The sequence below is a fragment of the Carica papaya genome, chromosome 7 (genome assembly GCF_054855325.1).
Source record: "Carica papaya isolate Zhongbai chromosome 7, ASM5485532v1, whole genome shotgun sequence".
Lineage (NCBI taxonomy): Eukaryota > Viridiplantae > Streptophyta > Magnoliopsida > Brassicales > Caricaceae > Carica > Carica papaya.
The window spans coordinates 3,143,594-3,163,813 of NC_142315.1; the positions used below are offsets into that span (position 1 = coordinate 3,143,594).

A 20,220-nucleotide genomic window follows, 5' to 3' on the forward strand; every position below is an offset into this window, starting at 1 on the left:
CTCTCTCTCAATGGATTAATTATTAATTTATTGTCTATTCTTGAATTATTGAAATGATTAAATTAATTAATTAATTAATTAATTAAATCTAAAAGAATTCTGAATCACCATAATAATAAATGCTGAATACTCTTTTTGTCTGGCAAAATTAATATTTACACAAGGGCCCACTACTTTCCCATAAAAAGTAATTTTTTAATCACCACATTAAGTAAAATTAATTTTTCCCATCCAAACTAATTATAACGTCAATTTATTACTTTATAATCTCCATTTTATTACTTTTTTAAGTTTTTCTTTTTTTTTTTTAGTATAAATGTATTAACTTCTCATTTTTATATAAAATTTAGTAATTTCTTTGAGTTATATTTTTTTTTTTTAATTTTTCAAATTTTAATTAATTTAACAATAGATTTTCACGTATTTATAGGCATATGTGTCAAACTACAAATTACACTTGCCGTTTGGATCAAACAGTTACTCCACTTTCATTTGTCCATTGAGTCTGGGATTCTCCACTTCCACTTCTGCTGTATACTCACAAATAAAATAAAATAACTACAGACTTAAAACAATATTATACAAAATGATATAAACCAGCGTGCCAATAATTTGGTATACAAGTGTACGCGGATTAATAGATACACACGTGTGCATGACATGGCTGCGTGTTTGGTTGTATGTCCATGCAGCTGTATGTGTCCGGGCTTACAAAGGTGAATATGGCAGTTAACAGAAATGGTACATTGATGATATAGGAAAATGTATATTTATAAATTGATTACCAAACAAGCAAAATATCACAACATTCACAACTCGTATCTTAGTCTTCAGATCACTAGCAGAAGACTACTGTACATTGTGAATTAAAAGTAACACAAAATACAAGTTTAATCCCCCCTATGCACTATAATCTCTGCTGTAATACTTGTCTTCCGGGTAATAAACTGCAATCACAACATTCCCTCCAAATTTCCTCCCACTTAGCAAATTCCTTGCGTTTGCACAAGCACTCGTATCCGAGTATTCCAAGAACACCTGCAAAGTATAAACCATGAGATGGGATACCATCAGCCACCCCAATGCATAATGCATGATAACCTGTGAAAATTGGTTTTGCCACTCGTGAAAACAAATTTGGATAAATATTTGAAAAAAAAAAAAAAGAAAACAAAGAATCAAAGATAACCTGTGAAAATTGGTTTTGCCACTCGTGAAAACAAATTTGGATAAATATTTGAAAAAAAAAAAAAGAAAACAAAGAATCAAACAAGGGCATTCTGCCCGGAAAGAAAGTACTTCTAGGTAACATAATCAACCAAAATCATGAAACATATGCACGGTTTATTGCCTAGAATCCCAGTGACAGGAGCAGAGATAAACCACTATAGCAAGGGATTCAATAGAGTAGAAAAGAAAAATAATTATCAATGAAAGTCAAAATAAGCCAAACTATTATGAGGTCAAAATTATTGGAGGTCTTTTTTGTCAAAATCTTTGCAAAAATAAAAAAATGAAAGAACTAATTGGTTATTTTAAGACATAGAAGAGCAAGTTGTAAGTAAACCAAACCTTCACGGATCCTCATGTAAATTTCCTTGTAATATACGTGTGTGTGTGTGTGTGTGTGTGTGTGTGTGTGTGTGTGTGTGTGTTCACATCAATCAAACAGGTTAAATTGCCCAATTTACTACAATGAGAAGCCACCCCTGCTTGGAGACTCCCAGACACCTTGCCAATTTTAGAAGCAAAAAGGAAGAGAGGATATTAGTAACTAAGAGACTCCATTACTGTTGCGTGGAAGAATTTTTTCACTTTGGCTCAATAGACTGGACTCCTTCCAATTTATGATGCATAACCAAAAAGACTTTGCAAAAAAAAGATTCTAGTAACCAATTGACAGGAAATAAGGTAGGAATACCCTGAGATTTTTATAGACAAAAATGCACCACCACAACAAAAGAGTAATATAAGAAATTTTAAAGAATCTTGGGCTGGAAATAATATTAAACTCAACAGCTAAAAAGCCTAAAGCATAATCTTAACGTTTTTGGAGAGGAAAAGGAGCCAAGCCGAGTATAATATAGAAGAAGAAATTACCTTTCCAACACCTGGCATCTGCTCTCCATTTGGATTTGGGCGAGGAATAACAACATTCAACAAGGTTCCTGATCATTTCACACATAGCACATGAAGGTCAACCTTTAACACTAGTCACTAACAGTAAAATAAATGATCTGAGGAATCTTCTACTAAAGACCATCTTTGTCCGAGAGAAAATTGTAACAATAAACTTCAATAATCCATCATCAACAAATATTACACTGGTTTTACTGCATGTATCCGATATGCTCTTTAATCAGTTGAATCTTAAAACGTTCATCTCAAAAGCGTTTGCCTCCTTTTTCCTAAACTCTATTTCCACGATTCCAATTATGGAGGACAAGTTACGAATTTTTTGGGGATAGAATTTATGATTAATTGGCTTAATTAAGAGATTCCGGGCAAACCTAAATATCACAAATAGGTTTTATTATATATCAAACATAAAAAAGAAACTCTTAAGCATTACCTAAGATTTGAGCATATCACACAATCAGAAATAATAAGAATATTCTCAGAAATAATTTGTTACCCATGACTTGAGATTCAATTCTATTTATAGTACTTGAATACTAAAGGTAATCTAACTATAACCATAAAATTGTGGTAGAAAAACTAAAGCTTGAAACGATGTAAATTATAAACAAAACCCAAATACTGAAGCACTAATATTATTAATATTATTACAATAAATTGTAGGTTGGCTAGAAATACAATCCCTAATCAAAATCTATTGCGCGTCATTCTTCCCTCATTGAAGAAAACTCAACCTTGAGTCTTAAGTGTCAGAAGTATCTAAAAGCACAATCTTGGAACTACACAGAAAACAAATTGGTCGAACTTTGTGCGTGGTCATCCTCGCTAGAAGAAAAAAACAGCAGATCTGGGGGTAGAAGTAAATAGAATTGAATCTACAGCTCATACAGTCCGGGGGTAGAAGTAAAAACTTTGTTCTTATACCAAGCAATAATATAGATCCAGGAGAACTGGTCTCTGTGCGTGCCACCCTCCAACCAGGTGTCATGCTATAAGCTGATCCTGTCCCCAGTGCAAACTCTCCAGCTAACAGTCCTGGAAATTAGTCCTACCTATATCGATTTTCTTCCACATCTCATTACCATGGGATTTAGACAAGAGCCTAATGTACCAGCCTCTGTTCACATACCAAATTTCACCTCTATCAACATTCACGAGAGACTATCAGTTTCATTCATAAATGTACAAAGCCATTTCCCCTAAAGAGCAATATTAACCTCCATCACATATCTCAAATCCAGCTTTACTGTCTGAGACCTTTGACATGGGTCTGATATGAAGAAATAAAAAGAAGAGAAGGAGAAGAAGGAAGGAGAGGAGAACTAGAGACGAAAATCTGAGATAGTTATTTTATTTATTTTCTTGATGATTACAGCATAAAGATTGAGTCTTTTATAGACTATAAGCAATTAAAGTAACGACTATTACAACCGTAATCAGTGTCCATTCTTAATGCAGCAGTAACTACTGTGGAAGTGCATTCAAAATCTTAACTTTAACTCTAACCCTAATTGATACATGCAAAAAACTAATTTACCCCTTTTGTCATTTCCTTTTTCACCCTTTGTATCCTGACAATACCCTTCCCTTGAGCATCAACCTTATCCTCAAGGTAGAGATGTGGAAACTGTTGATGTAGATATTCATAATCTTTCCAGGCACATTCTTCAGCTATATGTCCTCTTAGTGCTGTCTATTAAAAGGCTGTAACTTGGGTATCTTATACTTCTGTTTTGAGATACTCTTGTTAGAACGCAGCTTTGACATGTAAGTCACCTGAGCCTTAATGTGGTCAAAGTTACTTTGTGATATTTATGGTAAAAATTAAGAAATGAGGGTAACTTTAAAATATTAGGGCAATTTTGAAATTAAGTTGAGACAAGATTTGAATTTGAGAAAACATTGGGGTAGAACTTGAATTTTAAGAAAATAGTGAGGATAGAATTGGAAATTAAGAAAATAGTGGGGCACAACTGATAATTAAGGAAATAGTGGGGCAGAATTTGTAATTAATTGAATAGTGAGGTAGAGTTTAATATTAGGGAAGAAAAGAAGATCCTGGAAGTGAGGGAAGAGGGAGTCGAGGAGAGAGAAGGAGATTATAGAGAGAGAGGCCTTTAGAGAGAGAAAAGAGAGGGAAATATATAGAGAGAGTTTAGAGATAGAAAAGTAGAGAGAGAAAGGGAGACTTGTAGGGAGATATTGGGATAGAGAAGAACAGAGAGAGAGGAACATAGAGAGAGAAGAGAGAGAGAGAAGAATCGAGATAGAGAGAGGAGAACAAAGAGAGAGAGAACCGAAATAGAGAGAGGAGAACAAAGAGAGAGAACCGAGATAGAGAGAAGAAGAACTGTTAGAGAGAAAGAGGGAGAAATATACATAGAGAGAGATATATTGGGAGAGAGAAGAACCAACATAGAGAGAGAAGATAAGAGAATAAGGGAAGCATAAGAACAGAGAGAGAAAGAAGAAGAAGAACCAAGAGAGAAGGAAGAAGAAGACCAGACGGAACCAGTTGGTCCGAACCGGTTTAGTTCGATTAAGCTATTACCCTAAACCAATCAGACCAGTTTCGGGGTTTCTTTTAACCGCCGAAACCCATTTTCTTCTTTTTTCTTCTTTGTGCGTCGTAAAGGGCAAAGAAGTATTCCCTCATCGCCTGCCATCACCTCCTCCCATTTGGATTTGATACGCGCCTCTGATACCACCTTGTCATGCACTTTTGACATGAGTCTGATTTGAAGTAATAAAAAGAGAAAGATAAGAAGGAAGGAGAGGAGAAATAGAGAAGAAAATCATATATAGTTATTTTACTTATTTTCTTGATGATTACAACATAAAAATTGAGTCTTTTAAAGGTTATAAGCAATTAAAGTAACTACTATTATGGTCGTAATCAATGGTCGCTCTTAATGCAGCGACAACTGCTGTGGAAGTGCATTCAAAACCTTAACCTTAACCTTAACCTTAACCCTAACCCTAATTGATACATGCAAAAAACTAATTTACCCCTTTTGTCATTTCCATTTCACCCTTCGTATCCTAACATTCACCTTAATGAATAGGCTTTTTGACCTCATCCCAAGCCAAGAGGATGATATTTCTTCTTTCCTTAATTTCTTCCCTAGAGAAATCTTTATTGAATTTATTCCAATCTTTTGGCTACATGACAACTATCAATAAGTACACCTAATAATGAGATCGTTTGTCATAGTGCTTCTGGTAAGTGTAAGTCTCCCCCATTAGACAAAAAGTTCCTCTTTCATCCAACCAACCACAATACGAACATCGCCATCACAAGTCTCCCAAGTTGTGACATCCTTATATTTGCCACCTAACGGGAGCCTCAGATATTCAATCAATAAGTCCACACTCCTGCATCCAAGAATCCTAGACAATCTTCTAGCATCTATCTCATCATATAATTTCACCAATCCAGACATGGAAATGTTAATGTTGAGGCCAGAAATCGCTTGAGAAACTTACCAAAATTACGTCTGAAGTTAAGTAGAGTCCTCTCATTTAATTGACAAAAAAGCAAAGAATTATAAGCAAAAAAAAAAAAGTTACCTCCACCACATGCTCACCATCACCACTCTTAACCCCTTAAATATCTCAAGCTCTAGCCCTCAAAAGCATTCTATTAAATGCTTCCATAATAATGATGAATAGAAGAGTGAAGACAGGATCATCTTATATGATACCTTTAAAGGCTGTAAAGAAAGAAGATGGACCCCCCATTAACTATAACAGCAAAAGAGGTCGTAAGGATGCATGAGCTAATCCATTTGAGCTATTTGTCTCCAAAAACCAGTTGCTCCAGCATGTAATCAAGAAAGTCTTAGTTTATATGATCGTAAGTTTTCTTAATATCAGGTTTGCAAAAGATACCCTCAAATATTCTTGTATTGTTCATCCACGATTTCATTTGCAACAAGAATCTCATCCAGGACCTATCTACTCTCCACAAAAGCATGTTAACACTCATTGACCATCCTCCAATCACCTTAGTGATTCTCCTTGCCAACACTTTGAAAATGAGTTTATAAATACTTCCTACAAAGCTAATTGGTATGAAATCTTTGATGCTTGTCACTCCCTCCACCTTAAGGATAAACATCGGAAATATAGAGTTTAAACATCTAATTAAGTACCCAAATTCATGAAACTCATCAAATAGCTCAACAATGCAACCCTTAATCATATGCCAAAATTTCTATAGGAAACCCATGTTAGAACCATCAGGCCCAATAGCTTTGCCCTTTCTACACTGCATAAGGTGTTCTAAAATCTTCTCCTTAGAAAACCTCCTTTCGAGAGATTCACGACTTTGTTCATTTAATGACATAAAATTCGAGCCACCAAACTTAGACCTCCAACTAAAATCCTCATAGTATAGCATGCCAAAAAAAAAACTTGACCTCTTCCTTCAACTCCTCATTCCCCTTCACCAAATGCCATCAATATCTAACACCTCCACATAATTGATTTCTTGTGGTGATTGACCATAAAGTGGAAAAATTTTGTGTTTCTCTCTCTCTCTTTTATCCATCTATCTCTTAGTTTTTGTCTCCAGGAGATCTCTTCAATTTACATTCTATTTGCCAACTCAAGCCTAATAGATTTTTTGCAAACCAAATCTTTAGTAACAAACCACCCCCCCTCCAAACAGTCAAATTCCTTAAGGTCCTAGAGTCGAGATTAAGTGAGTATAGCCTCTCTCCCCCGCTCTTCCTTACACCACTTATTAATTTCAGCCTAACCACCTCCAACTTCCTAACCACCCTGTAACTAGCATTTCCCTCCACTATCACCTCTCACCACCATTTTCTTATTTTTTTTCATGGAACCGGTTGACTTTAACAATTTATCCCCAAACCTAAAGGAACGGGAGCTCCATCTTATCCAATCAGAGTCTAAGTATATGGGGAGTGACCAGAAATAGTGCGTAGCAAAAGTTTTTGACACAGCCTTGATTTTTTAGGTTGACAAGTCATTAACACAAAAAATCTGTCTCTAGAGCAAGTTAGGTTTAACCTCTGATTAGACCAAATTCATTTACCTCACACGAGAGGCAAATCCAATAGTTGTAATCTATCTAAAGTCTCCAATGAACTCATCCATACAAATCCAAGAGAAATGTCCCTTGATCTTTCCTGTTTCCGCAAGACCATATTAAAGTTACCGCCATTAACCATGGGAGATCTCATTTTCATTCATCCAAGTCCTCCCACAACTTGCCCTTCTCTATCCTCACCTCTGCACTACACCCTGGTAAGCATCCACTATCAGAATATTAAGAGTAAAAAAAAGAAAGAAATAATAAAAGAGGTAAATTAATCTTTTACAAGTATCAATTCCGGTTAGAGTTAGAGTTTATGTTTTAAATTTTTTTCACAACCACCACCACTATATTGATTCTAACCATGATAATAACTGTTTTAATTGCTTATAACCTATAAAAGACTCAATCTTTATATTATAATCAATTAAGAAAAAAAAATAAAATTATTTCTCAAATTTTCCTCTTTGTTTCTCTTCTATTTCTCTCTCCTCTCTCTTTCTTTCTCAAGATCAGAAAGTCATATTAAAGGCTTCTGACAAAGTAGTATCAGAGCCGGAGAATCCGAAAGCGATTACCGTGAAGGAGATCGACCTGAAACTCACTGCTTTCATGGAAGAATCGCGGCGGTAGTTTAGCATGATCCTGGATCTGCTATGTGGCAGATCTGCCGACTGGACCGAAGAAAACTTCGAACGCTTGGCGGAGGCATTTCCGGAAGATGCGAGACCGACGGTTCAAGGGGTCGTACCTGACAGACAACCAACCTCTCTTCCGCATGATGAAGAAGAAAAGAATTGAAGTTCAGATAAAAAAATAAACCCAGATATTGAATCGGGCCAAACAACACAGACCAAACCAGGTTCGCTAACTTATCTAATTCAAACTGGCCCAGCCAACATTTTGAACCGAACTGGTTCACCTGCTCCCCTTCTCTTTCTTTCTCAAGCAGTAGCGGTCGAGAATGAACACCCTAGAGGTCTCTCCCTCGTTTGCCTCAGCCAACTAGCCAGAAAAAGCTACCTCCCAGAAGCTCTGCTCGAGTTCCGCTTTAATCCGCGCGAGGTCAAGATGGGAACCTACAGGTCTCTCGTTTTTCAGATGGATTCTGATCTGGAAAAGGAGAGGCGGAAGAAAAAGAGGTGGAAGAAGAAGGCATTACTGCAGCAGCATGATTACATCGCTCGACAGTGGCTACGTTCAGTGGTGTAGAGGAGCCAATATGTGAAAATCAAATTTTCACAGGGTGGAAGTAGTAGAAAACTGTTTTAAAATATATATATATATATATATATATATATGTATACACATCTATATACAATAAAAAAAAATTGATTTATGAGACAGTAGAAAACTGCTTCAAAAAAAAATATATATATATATATACACGTATATAATAATTAACATATATATATAACTGCTTTAGTATATACATATATATATATATGAAAGAGAAAAAAAACTGCTTTAAAAAATATACATATATAATAATAATAATAAGTGATATTTTACCCTTGAGGACAAGGTTGATGTTGAAGGAGAGGGTATTACCAGAACATTAAGAGTAAAAAAAAGAGAGAAAAAATAAAAGGGGTAAATTAGTTTTTGACAAGTATCGATTATGGTTAGAGTTAGAGTTAATTTTTGAATTTATTTCACAACAGCCACCGCTACATTGATTATGTCCGTGAGAATAGCTGCTTTAATTGTTTATAGCCTATAAAAGGCTCAACTTTTATATTATAATCAATTAAGAAAAAAATAAAATTATTTCTCAAATTTCCCTCTCTGTTTCTCTTCTATTTCTCTCTTCTCTCTTTCTTTCTTTCTCAAGATTAGAAAGTCATGTCAATGGCTTCTGACACCTACCTTCACACATTACTTCTATCTTCAAATAAACATGACATAAAGCAGCCTCCAAACCAAAACCTCCATGCAGCTAAGAACTCTATCATCCCATAAGACAAGAATCACTCGCCAGCTTGCCTCATTATCCACCCTTTGTTTGCTCTTGACCGAAGGATTTAACTGTCCCCCATTCATGTTCCCCTTTTTTCCTTCTCTCAATCTCCTTGAAAAGCATCATGCCCTGTTCCTCGAGTTCTTCAAAACTGATAACAAGCATTTTACTAATCTGTTGTATGTTTTCAGGACCCATCTAGACTTGTCTTCTACACGCAGCCCTCCCCCGATCTCTCCATTCCCATTCTCAGCAATAGTCGTAGCATCTTGCACCTCAGTAATCTCTCCACCCCCAGACTGCTTAGCAACACCAATTTTGTTGCCAGAACCACTGCCAACAGCAAAATAGAGGCCCCACCGGCCTTCTTAGCTGGTTCATGCATAGCTCCCCTTCTTCCACTTCCAACGCCATTTCTTCCGCCCTTTCTTCTTCCTCTCCCATTCTACTACACTCCCCCTTTCTCCGTTGCCTTTCCTGTCAGCAGAATCTGTCTTGGGATCCACCATTGCAAATCCCATCCTCTCACTATTCAAGGTTCTTTACCTTCTCCCTAATATTCGAATTGGGTTTTTTATTTTCCTCGCAACAGGTCACCATTCATGCACGGGCCCGATCTTGCTCTGTTTTATTCATTTCCCTTTCTCGGGCCAACTAAATTTCAGCTTCTTACCAGCCTTCACCTCGCTATTGGTCTCCTTAAGCCAAGGCCCCTTCAGCGCCCTATCTCCTCCAAAACAATGCAGCTTCTTTGCTTTTCGAAGAATTTTAAATTTCACCGAACCCATCTTAAAATTGGGTCCTTTTTCCCTATCCAACTCCCCTCTCTCCTCCCCTCCACCATTACAGCAAAGTTCCTCTCTCCCCTAACCTCCATCCTCATAATCAACTCCACCTTACATCTCAAGCACGCGCAGTGTTCTAGGAATGGTGTTGGGAACCACCACCGAAAATGTTGCTTCTTCTGGGTGCTCAGTTTTAGCACCTTTGGTCGTCCAAGCTCATCAAACTTCCTTCCAACCATTCTAAACAACACCACCATCATCCTCACCACCATCCAGCCTGTGGACCTTCCTAAAATGAAGATGCGTCTAGATTCCTCCCCTTTATTCTCTATAATGACCAAAAAACTTACCCTAGTTGTTGCCCTCCATGGCCACCCAAAGATTCTGGTTTCTGCCTGCAATATTCCACCTCCAGAGGTCTCCTCATCTCATCCAATAAAACTTCTACAAAGCACCCAACAGCCACTCGACCTCATCCTCCCAGAACGTGATGGTCAACCTAAATCCTCTCCTATTTTCACTCACCTCGATGCCTTCCGCTTTCTTTCCCGCAAATCAATGTCAAAAGTCTTGCTTTCTATGATCAAATATTTTCTGATCTAAGAAAGCACCATAGCCTCTCAACACTCGCCGGGGGCCCAAGCAGGAAGGAGAAAATTGGTGTTCGTATAGAGACCCTCGACCTATGTCCCTACAGATTCTCACAACCACGTCCATACAGATTTTCCAACATTTGAGCATTCAAAATCTAATAAAGAGCATGTAGTATAATTCGCATAAGATGATTATTTTCAAGTGTTTGATAAAATTAAGGAATAATTATTTCCACCAGGGAACAATACAAAAATAATTCATTGAGACATATAAAAACATGGTGTGCATACATACCAAACTTGCTACATTCTTCCCTCATGTCTTCAAGTATTTCTTCATATTCCTCATCATCTCTTAACGTATCGGCCGTAATCGCCTTACTCATAAAATAAATAGAAATATGTTCAGTATAATCCACAAGATTCCTTTTTTTAAATGATAATCTAAAAATTAATAATTAGGATAGGATTATATGATATGAAGAAATAAGCCTTCCTAATCATTTTAATGATTTTCTTTACCTCACTCTATCCATGATCCAAATGGAGGGTAATCTAATTGTGCGAGAATATTCAAAAGGAAATTGGTGACCTAAAGTAAAAAGGTATATGGCAAAAAACAGCAAATAGATGCAAAAATATACCTCAGTTAAGCACAAAACTTTAGTAGGAGCTTCTGCAAATACTGAAGGTGAAGTTTCGACTCCAGAGAGACTAAAACCTCCAACTTGCAAGGCCATCTTCTGGAACCAGAATGCATATCCACGTCAAGAACTAGAAAGTGGGGCTTTGAACACATACATCACCAGAGATAAATAACCCAGAAGATAAACAAACAAGAGGCATGAAGTTTGGCTTTACCTGCATTGAAATATGCTGCTGTGCCTGAGCTAATATATTTTCCTGTTCTGACTTGGACTGCCCAGTGCTGTTCGGTAATATTTTCACATCAGGAAGGCTTCAAGGATTATACAAAGTTACACTACTCAAAAACACGTAATGTGATGAGTATGTGTCATGATGACGTGCGGTTAAAAATATTGAAGGAAAAATTATTTAAAAAAAATATCAAAGGAAAAATAGCAAAATGATGCAAGAACTTGAAACCTACACACCATAACAAAAATTTTTAGTACATATGCTGCAACCACAGTATACATTAGCCAGATTTACATCTTTCCCGTCTTTATTCTCAAATCCATTAAAGCAGCAAAACAAGATAATTGAATTGGAATGAACATAACAAGCCTACTGTATTTTGTAATTTTATATTCCCCAGTAGGTTATTCATCAATTTTTGTTAAAAAAAAATGTACAATGTGCATATAGAAATAAAATTGAATCAGATTGAATAAAATAGAAAGGACATAGACAAATTTTATCATTTTGCATTAACTGAGTTAAAACGAAGAAGCCAACTGGGCATCCAGCCAACAGGATATTCATCCAACCATACTTGCATAATATGAAAATAAATTTCCTCAGCTTCCAAATCCATTTATAATTGTGTCAAAAGTCACTTGGCCCTGTTTGTTTATCTTCTGTGTGTTTTAACCACCCAATAGTATACCAACAGTTACCACTTAACATTTTTTAGATTGTGTGGAAGGAAAAAAATAGGAGAGTTTTTGAAAACATAGAAATTAACTTCGTAAAAATTAGAGATAGATGGGTTAATACTTTTGGTTCCACATTATTGGATCATGACATGAATGATTGGAATGATATTGGAATGGTCATCGACCACTTAACTGAGATGTAAATCTATTTTGTATACGGGCGGTACCCCCTTTGTACTATTGGTCACAATAATATTTCTCTTTTATTTCAAAAGAAAAAATAGTACACCAACAGTTAAAATACCTCCATCTAAAAACTCAGTATCAAACTAGAAGATTTGAGAAGATTTGAAAAAGGAGACATAGCATGAAGAAAAAAGAAATGGAAGGTATAGCTGCTATCAGAAGCACAGCACTAATTCAGAACCTTGTATAACACCAACCTTATGGTTGCACGACGAACAGTTAGTGTCTTATCACCCATTTTCAACCCGTTAAGCGCAGCACATGCAACATCTATCACTGCTGGATCCTGAGATATCTTGCACATTTAGTTCACCAGCTAATCAAAATCATCTAAGACCTCTAAATTATTCTTTATATGCACGGATATACACCGGTACCGTGGCTTGACTTGGCTCAAAGATCAAACCAGAACAAAACAATAAACAATTTTTAGACCTTATTAAACCAAACTATAAGCTTTTTAAGGATTGAATTGACTTACCTTATAAACACAAAAACCATATCCTTTAGAATTCCCTGTATCTTTATCCTTAACAAGGTCAAAGCCACGGAGAGGGCTGCAACAGATCAGGTGAGAAGCATTTGAGTATTAGGATTAGCTTAATAGAATTATTTTACAAAATATGGAGGGTTCATAGAGGTCCATGTTTAAAATGACAATGAGAAAGGGGCAGAAAGGCCAAAGCTAAGCTCATACCCAAAAGATTCTAGTAACTCTCTTATTTGTGCTTCAGTAAAGTAATATGGCAATCCACCCACAAAGATTCGGTCAGGTCCTTCTGCTCCAGCAATTGCTCTGGCATGATCAAATGGTAAATAAAGTGACATATTTTTCAAGAAAATTGACCATGACAAAAAAGAAAAGCACAAGCATGAAACCACCATGATAAACACAAGCAATAATTTGTGGATTGAGTTGAGGAAGCAGATTGTGAAAGACCATCAAATAATGAGAAACCACAATAATTTGCGAAGTCAATGATCATGACAAAATTAATAAAGGTATTACCCAGAAGACCAAGCTGAAATCATGTATAGATATTCTCCAAGGAGTAGAAGACCATTAAATGTTATTGATAGCTAATCAGCAAAGGCACTCAAAACAAGCACATATTCTTGCCAACCCTTATAATTTAGGGAGCTTAATTAGGAAAATGTAGATATATATATACACACATATAAAAAGTAATGGACGAAGAAATAGATGATGCTAAATCAAACTAATTTATACATGCAAAAATTGCGAAATGGCTTTTTGGAGTAGAAAGAAGAAAAAAAAAAGAAGAGTGGTGCTACAGAAGCAAGTTTGTTGCATGACTTAACAATGAGCACATATTCTTGCCAACCCTTATAATTTAGGGAGCTTAATTAGGAAAATGTAGATATATATATACACACATATATAAAGTAATGGACGAAGAAATAGATGATGCTAAATCAAACTAATTTATACATGCAAAAATTGCGAAATGGCTTTTTGGAGTAGAAAGAAGAAAAAAAAAAGAAGAGTGGTGCTACAGAAGCAAGTTTGTTGCATGACTTAACAATGAGCAGGGATGAGAAACACAATAGAGTATATGCTAGAGTAACTAGAACTGTTGCAAATTACAATACAAATCATCTACCCAGGATTAAATAATTTATACAACCAGTACATAAACAATCACTAAAGACCTTACTAATATATTGCACCATAATTCATTTATCAAGTAAAGTTGGCGGCCCAAGCAATCTTCCATCACTCTTACCTCCTAATGTCAATATTTTGATACGAAAGAAAGACTCTGCCCAACCTTTTTTATTTTTTGGGAGAGAAAAAAAAAGGTGATATGTAAGAGACACAAAGGGGGTGCAGACCCAATTAAAAGAAGAGAGGAAAGAAAAGCAGAATTTACATTCTCCTAATGGAGATTATATGAAAAAAATTCAAAACTTCAGTTCCATCACACAAGGATCCCCTTTGAGCAAAATGCGAAGGGTTCTAAGCCAGTGACCTCTAATCTCATAAAAAAGATGTGGAATTGTGAAGGATCTTCTACTTCTCTCTTTCCAGGTAACCCAAAAAATAGAAAGAGGGATAAAGGAAATCTTCTTCCTTGACTTCATTGCAACAATAAAGCTCCATAACCATATGAAAATGAACTGCAGTCTGCAGCCACATTCAATAGCTTATTCAACATACAAACACCATTTATTAGCCATATTCATCCAAGCGCTAATTGGACTATTGATGTTAATATGATCAAGGATGAACAGAATCACTTTACACTAATGCCGACATACCCGGGGGTGATTCCAACAGCAGCTAAATTAAGGTGAGGACTTGGTTGGCTTGGGCCAAGGGCTGCAGCTAATGCTGGATTGTAATCTGTAGGACGCCGGACCCTTACTGCAACACCCTACCAAGATCAAAAGAACATCAAACTAAAAACTGACAAATATAATGATATATATTTTGTAAATGCCACGTTGAATTCTCTAAATATTTTCCCCAGTTTCTTCACTTTATTTTTTTTTCATTCCAGGCTGAATACATATGAATTAATGAGAGGAAACATTGCAAGCACTTAGAAAATAGGAATTGTATGTAAGACTTACTCGCCAACTTAAAAAATGGACATACCTCAAACATAATCCCATCTAATGCCATTGCATTACTAGCTTCTTCAACAGTTCTCATCTCAACAAATGCAAATTTCTTCTCATGATTAATGTACACATTAACTACTGCATCACCTACAAGTCCACATATAGAATTATGAACCACAATCAAATGGGAAAAGCGAATACTTATGCCAAAGAGTGAAAGACAAAAACATGTTGGATTACCAGGACCAGCCGAATTTCCTCCAATTGCAGCCATAACACAGCTAAAAAATGTTGCAATTGCCTGTTTCAAAAGTACCAGAAAAAGTACCTTGAAATTATTTCAGAAAACAAGAACAATGTTTTTATAAAAGAAATATTATTAAAAAGAAAGAGCAAGAATAAGAGACTACATAATATGAGGATAAGATATCCTCCTACAACAACAAAAATAGAAAACAATAAGCAAGCAAGGTTCGATAAAAGATGGATTACCAAATTTATGGTTTGATTGTTTCACACAACTACAATATCAAAAGAAATTCTCAGACTATTTGTACTAAAGCATTGATGTCACATAAGAGAGATTATATAGCTTCCTAAGTAAACTTTTCCAAATAGGACATAACAAAGAATTTATCTCAAAAAATAAATATTAGTTTTATATTATTAAGAATAGGAAACCACTTACAAAAAAATTAAGAAAGCATAAAATAAATCCTAGAATTATGTCCCATATCTTTGGTATTGCTGTGCACCATTATCTTTTTCCTGCCCAGCATGATGAAACGGGTTACATTTTCACCTCTAAGCACGTGGACCCAAGATTTGTAGATGTAGAATGTCTCCAGCTTCACTTTTACAACAATATCCAAGTTTCCATCATCAAGAATTTGGTGACAAAAAGCATGGCTAAACCAGCATGCCGAAAAAGTAAAACTATCAACAAAGGAAAAACAGAGATGAAACTCTCTCACTAAGCTATGAACATAGTCAAGTGCTTACTTTATTATAATTAACAATATATCTTTTACTGTTAAAGGATCCTCATGGTTAGCAAATCCCTACCTTACTTTCCTCCTTCAACCAAACAAGATGTGGTTAAAAACTTCCCTTTACCTTCTTTATCATATTTAACTCTCAAACATGGTTGATTATATCCTCTTTAATATGTTTTCTTCTACTTTACTTTCTTCCTTAAACTCCCAAACATTATCTAAATCTAAGAAAAAAAATCTTAGGCATAAAACCCATGTCGAAAAGCCTACAATAGAAAAGCCATAAATGGTTAAAGAAAAATGAAAATGAAAGTTATAAATCAAAATAATAACAGTATCACAGGAGAGCAAATTGCAAAAAATAATAAATCACAATCTAGAGCTGGATTAAAAACTATCCAACTAACAAGACCATAGGAATGGAAATTTCATCATTCTTTCAAGCTAGTAAACAAGAAATTGTAGCAGGAAGAAAAACCTGCTCATTTGCCATGGGGGGTAGACCTCCGACGTATACCCTACGAGCATGCCTTGTTGCCTATAAATAGAATCAACCCAAAAAGAAAAATTAATGATTCTTTATGAGCATAATATAAACAACAAAAATCAAGCAGTAATTATCCACCTGCTGAGTCATTGATTGGGCTGGCATCAGGGGAAGAGCTCCCACCTGTTTTATATGAAAAGTTCAACAATACATAACTAGGCAGGCCAGGGCAAGCATGCATTTAATTAAAGTAACCACTATGAGGAGCATGGACCTGGGCTGTTCCAAAAGGCAACATATTTTGTGCAACTCCTGGTACTGTTTGAGGAACAGCAGGCAATTGCCCTGTCAGATAAGAAAAAAGGTCAATGAAAAGAGATTTGCTATAAGGTTTAATATAATCCTAATAAGAATGGGGAAATAACACATAATAGAAACCTATAACCATCTATATTCATCATAAAGCCATAAAGAGAAGCCTATTCATACCTAAGAAATTATTCAATTACTAAAGTATGATATGTATTCCATCACTGCAGATGCAGGGCAATTTTTTGTAAGTCTAGCAAAAGGCAACTGTTTCTTCTTGAAGGTGAACAACAAGATCCAGCTAATCGCGCATTGGTTCGGCCTCGGACATAAATCTACCGCAAGCACGCCAGTGGATAGAACAGTAGGATATGCGACCTTACACTGCCTCTTTACCCAACCAATAACGCAAAACATAAACAAGAACCACACACAACAGCCAAACAACACCAATGGTTCTCAGTTTCCATAGTAACTCATTAGATAAACTTGAGATGTAAATTCATGTGAAATACTTTCAAAACTCTGGACAAACAAATGGCAAAAAGATTGCAGACAAAATGCTAAATATTCCTAGATTTTTAGAAAAGTAGGTGCAATGCATAGCTTATAGGGATAAAAGTACACTAATAGAGAAGAGGCAAGATGCCAACCTGGAACAGCAGCACCAGGCAGAATGGCTCCAACTGGTGGAGCCATGTCAAAACCACTTCTCCGCTTGCTGTAAACAAAGTCATTTCCAACAAAAGAATAATAAATTCATATAGCTATTAATCAAAGTACATGTAACATCATCATTCTCTAATTCATAAGCTCACTGCCGAGATTCAGATCTCTGTCAATTCTTATAACAATCTCGAAATGCCACAAGTTTACAGTGTTTGGCATGATGAACTGACAAACTCAAATACAACCTCAATAGCCATGAGTGTTTTCAGCCTCATCCCATGAAAAGAGATGCACGCTTTTCAGTGAACAGCTTCGGCATGTTATCATCATTATGCTAATATATACCTTCTTGGAGAATGCGAGGGTGATATGGATCGATTCCCAAATCTATCCCTGGAGCGAGAACGTGATCTGTGTCTATGCTGCTTTTCTTTATCTCGACTGTATTCGCATTTCCTACAATAGATAAGCCAAAATTACTAAAATGAAAAAGATAGAAGTATATGCTTTACACATCCCCCGAAATAAAGTCAAACAATCTCTATACCTACAAAGGGCTTATAGATCTTCCCAAACAAATCACTAAATCAGATCTTTTTTACAAGAAATATATCATAAAAATGGACATTTCCTATATTTATCCATTAAAAGTTCGACCGAGGATCAAATTCTTTTACAAACCCAAGAAACACATGGAAGATGAACCTTATATCATTAGACAACTAGTGGAAAAGAAGAAATGAGTGACAGCTATGAGCATATAACCTGAAGTAATCTCGTTTCCGTGAGCTATAGTTATCATACTTGCCCCTGCCTCCATGATCTCTCAAGCCCCTGGCTTTGTGGTCCCTAAAATGGCGGTCTCGGTCCCTTTCCCTCTCTCGACCTCGCTCTCGAGTCCCAGGTCTCTCACGAGTCCAGCCATGAGAATTTTGCTGGTGAATTTGAATATAGTCAGCCATTAAGTCGGAAAAAAAAAACAAAAACAAAAACTTTAATTCAGAACAAACACCAACAAGGACAGTAATAAGTGAAGTGGCAAGTTTACGTAAAAACAGAAACACAGGCCTACTTTTTAAAGTAAAAATTGTATAGTTCTCAATATCAAATTGACAAAATATTTTTCCAGTCCCTGATGCATCCCCTATAGCACTAATTGAGATTGTTTTAACTTTTCACAATTCCAAGAGTTAACCCACACTTGCAGAAATTCTCTTTTATGGCTCCAGGGGTGGGTGATGAAAGATGATGAGCAAAATGTTAGATGATTTACTACTTTTCCCCCTTTTTGAATCTAAAAAATGCAAATAAAGAACCAGGAGAGCATGTTTCTTCACTTTCCTTAAGCTGCCGAAAGCAAATTTCTCAGCTCTTGTTCTCAAAAAATATGCGTATAAAAACCATCAATAGAACGACAATTAACAGATAAGGAGATACAGTTGAGGACTTCAAGTTTTTTAAAAAAAAAAAGGAAACATCAAAACCATGCTAGAGAACATCCATATTAGATAAAATCGTCAAGAAGGAGTACAATTTTTTTTTTGAAATAAATCAAGAACGAGTATAATTATTCAAAAGGGATACAATCAGTTGAAAAAAATGAAACAAAAGCATAAAAAAAGAAATGGAAAAGGCGAAAGAACTGCTCTCAGTAAACAAGTACGGCAAGAAACGAACCTTCTGTTGGGAGGACTTATCGTCTTCACCATTGGCGTTGTATGGTGATTCGTGCGCAGACATTTGTCGCTTCCAAATTGAAAACCCTAACCCTAATTATGGAGAATTTTTGCTGGAGCAGGAAGAAGAGTTGGTTCAGTTCTGATCTGTGAGCCTGCTTTCTCCGTCTTTCAACTAATCAGACTAATCAATCAGTTCGTCTCTTTCGCTCTGTGCTCAACGTTTGCCGTCTTGATGAATTGGGTCAGAAATTGGGGATCATTTTGAAACCCTATAAATAAGGCCGACTTGAATTGGGCCAGAATTTTTGGGCCAAGTGTAATTTGATGGAAAATCGCGAGCCTATGACAGAGTAATCCACCTCCATCCTATTCTTTTGAGACATAAATTGTTGAATTCAGTAGTGGTGGGCGAGTAGGAATAAATAAATACTTTATTTAATAAAATTAACTAACTAAAATTGTAATTTAATTGTTTATTTAATCAAATGTATATTTGACGTCATAAATATCAATTTTAACCAACTTCATATAAAATATCAATTTTTTAATGATTTTTTTAGGAAAGCATAGCTTACGTGATTGGTTGTTTTTTACGTCTAAATAATGATTTAATTAAAAAGTCAAAAAGCCGATATTTTGCTTACGTCCGGAGCCGTACGATCGGATTGGTGCTGTCACGGGAACAATATGGACAAAGGACGTGTTAGTTTTATATTGTTGTTAATTAATAAAAGAATTTGTAATAATAATTTATACTATATTTAGTAAAATAAATATAAAAAATGTTATTATTTTTAAAAATTAAAAGATTGTGATTGATGAAAATAATTATATACATTCTCATTATTAAAAATATGTGTAATTATTTATTTCTTAATTAATAATATCAAAATTAGAAATGGAGTTTTAATTTTTTGAACTATTAGAAAAATAATAATAAATGAGTATAAAATTAAAGAGTTTTTCAAGCACATTTTGCTTTAATAAATTCTCGTATGTTAATGAAAACAAAACTGTTATGAAAAGCTAACGCAAATCTTTTAATAATAAATACTTGACATTACGAAAAATGACCGTAAGATCATTAATGTAATAATCATCATCATTTGTAAGAATTAAGACCATTAAATTTTATAATTTTAAATTTA

At 35.4% G+C, this 20,220-nt stretch overlaps 1 protein-coding gene across 5 annotated transcripts; it reads right to left on the reverse strand.

Annotated features, from left to right (window-relative positions):
- Positions 1-755: 755 nt before the first annotated feature.
- Positions 756-19,298, reverse strand: LOC110817812 (splicing factor U2af large subunit A-like). Of its 5 annotated transcripts, none has more exons than XM_022046521.2 (18): positions 19,071-19,298; positions 18,159-18,328; positions 17,739-17,849; positions 17,378-17,445; positions 16,690-16,760; positions 16,554-16,598; positions 16,407-16,466; positions 15,174-15,234; positions 14,968-15,080; positions 14,628-14,743; positions 13,042-13,140; positions 12,826-12,901; positions 12,542-12,630; positions 11,401-11,497; positions 11,184-11,282; positions 10,835-10,916; positions 2,101-2,168; positions 756-1,038 (listed from the first exon to the last, which is right to left on the reverse strand). In XM_022046521.2, exons 1-18 carry the CDS (start codon positions 19,131-19,133, stop codon positions 901-903), a joined length of 1,626 nt encoding a protein of 541 aa, XP_021902213.1. In that variant the 5' UTR covers positions 19,134-19,298; the 3' UTR covers positions 756-900. The 5 variants fall into 5 exon arrangements, with proteins under 5 accessions (XP_021902213.1, XP_088064378.1, XP_088064377.1 ...); XM_088208252.1 differs by having other exon boundaries at positions 11,184-11,279; positions 11,401-11,467; positions 17,739-17,852; XM_088208251.1 differs by having other exon boundaries at positions 11,401-11,467; positions 17,739-17,852.
- Between the last annotated feature and the right edge of the window lie 922 nt (positions 19,299-20,220).

Coding starts and splice junctions, on each gene's coding strand:
- LOC110817812 (XM_088208249.1), bottom strand. CDS start 19,133: ATGTCTGCGCACGAATCACCATACAACGCCAATGGTGAAGACGATAAG. Junction 15,081..15,173: donor AGGAAATTCGGCTGGTCCTG/GTAATCCAACAT, acceptor GTGGACTTGTAG/GTGATGCAGTAGTTAATGTG. Junction 13,141..14,627: donor GCTGTTGGAATCACCCCCGG/GTATGTCGGCAT, acceptor TGATCATGCCAG/AGCAATTGCTGGAGCAGAAG.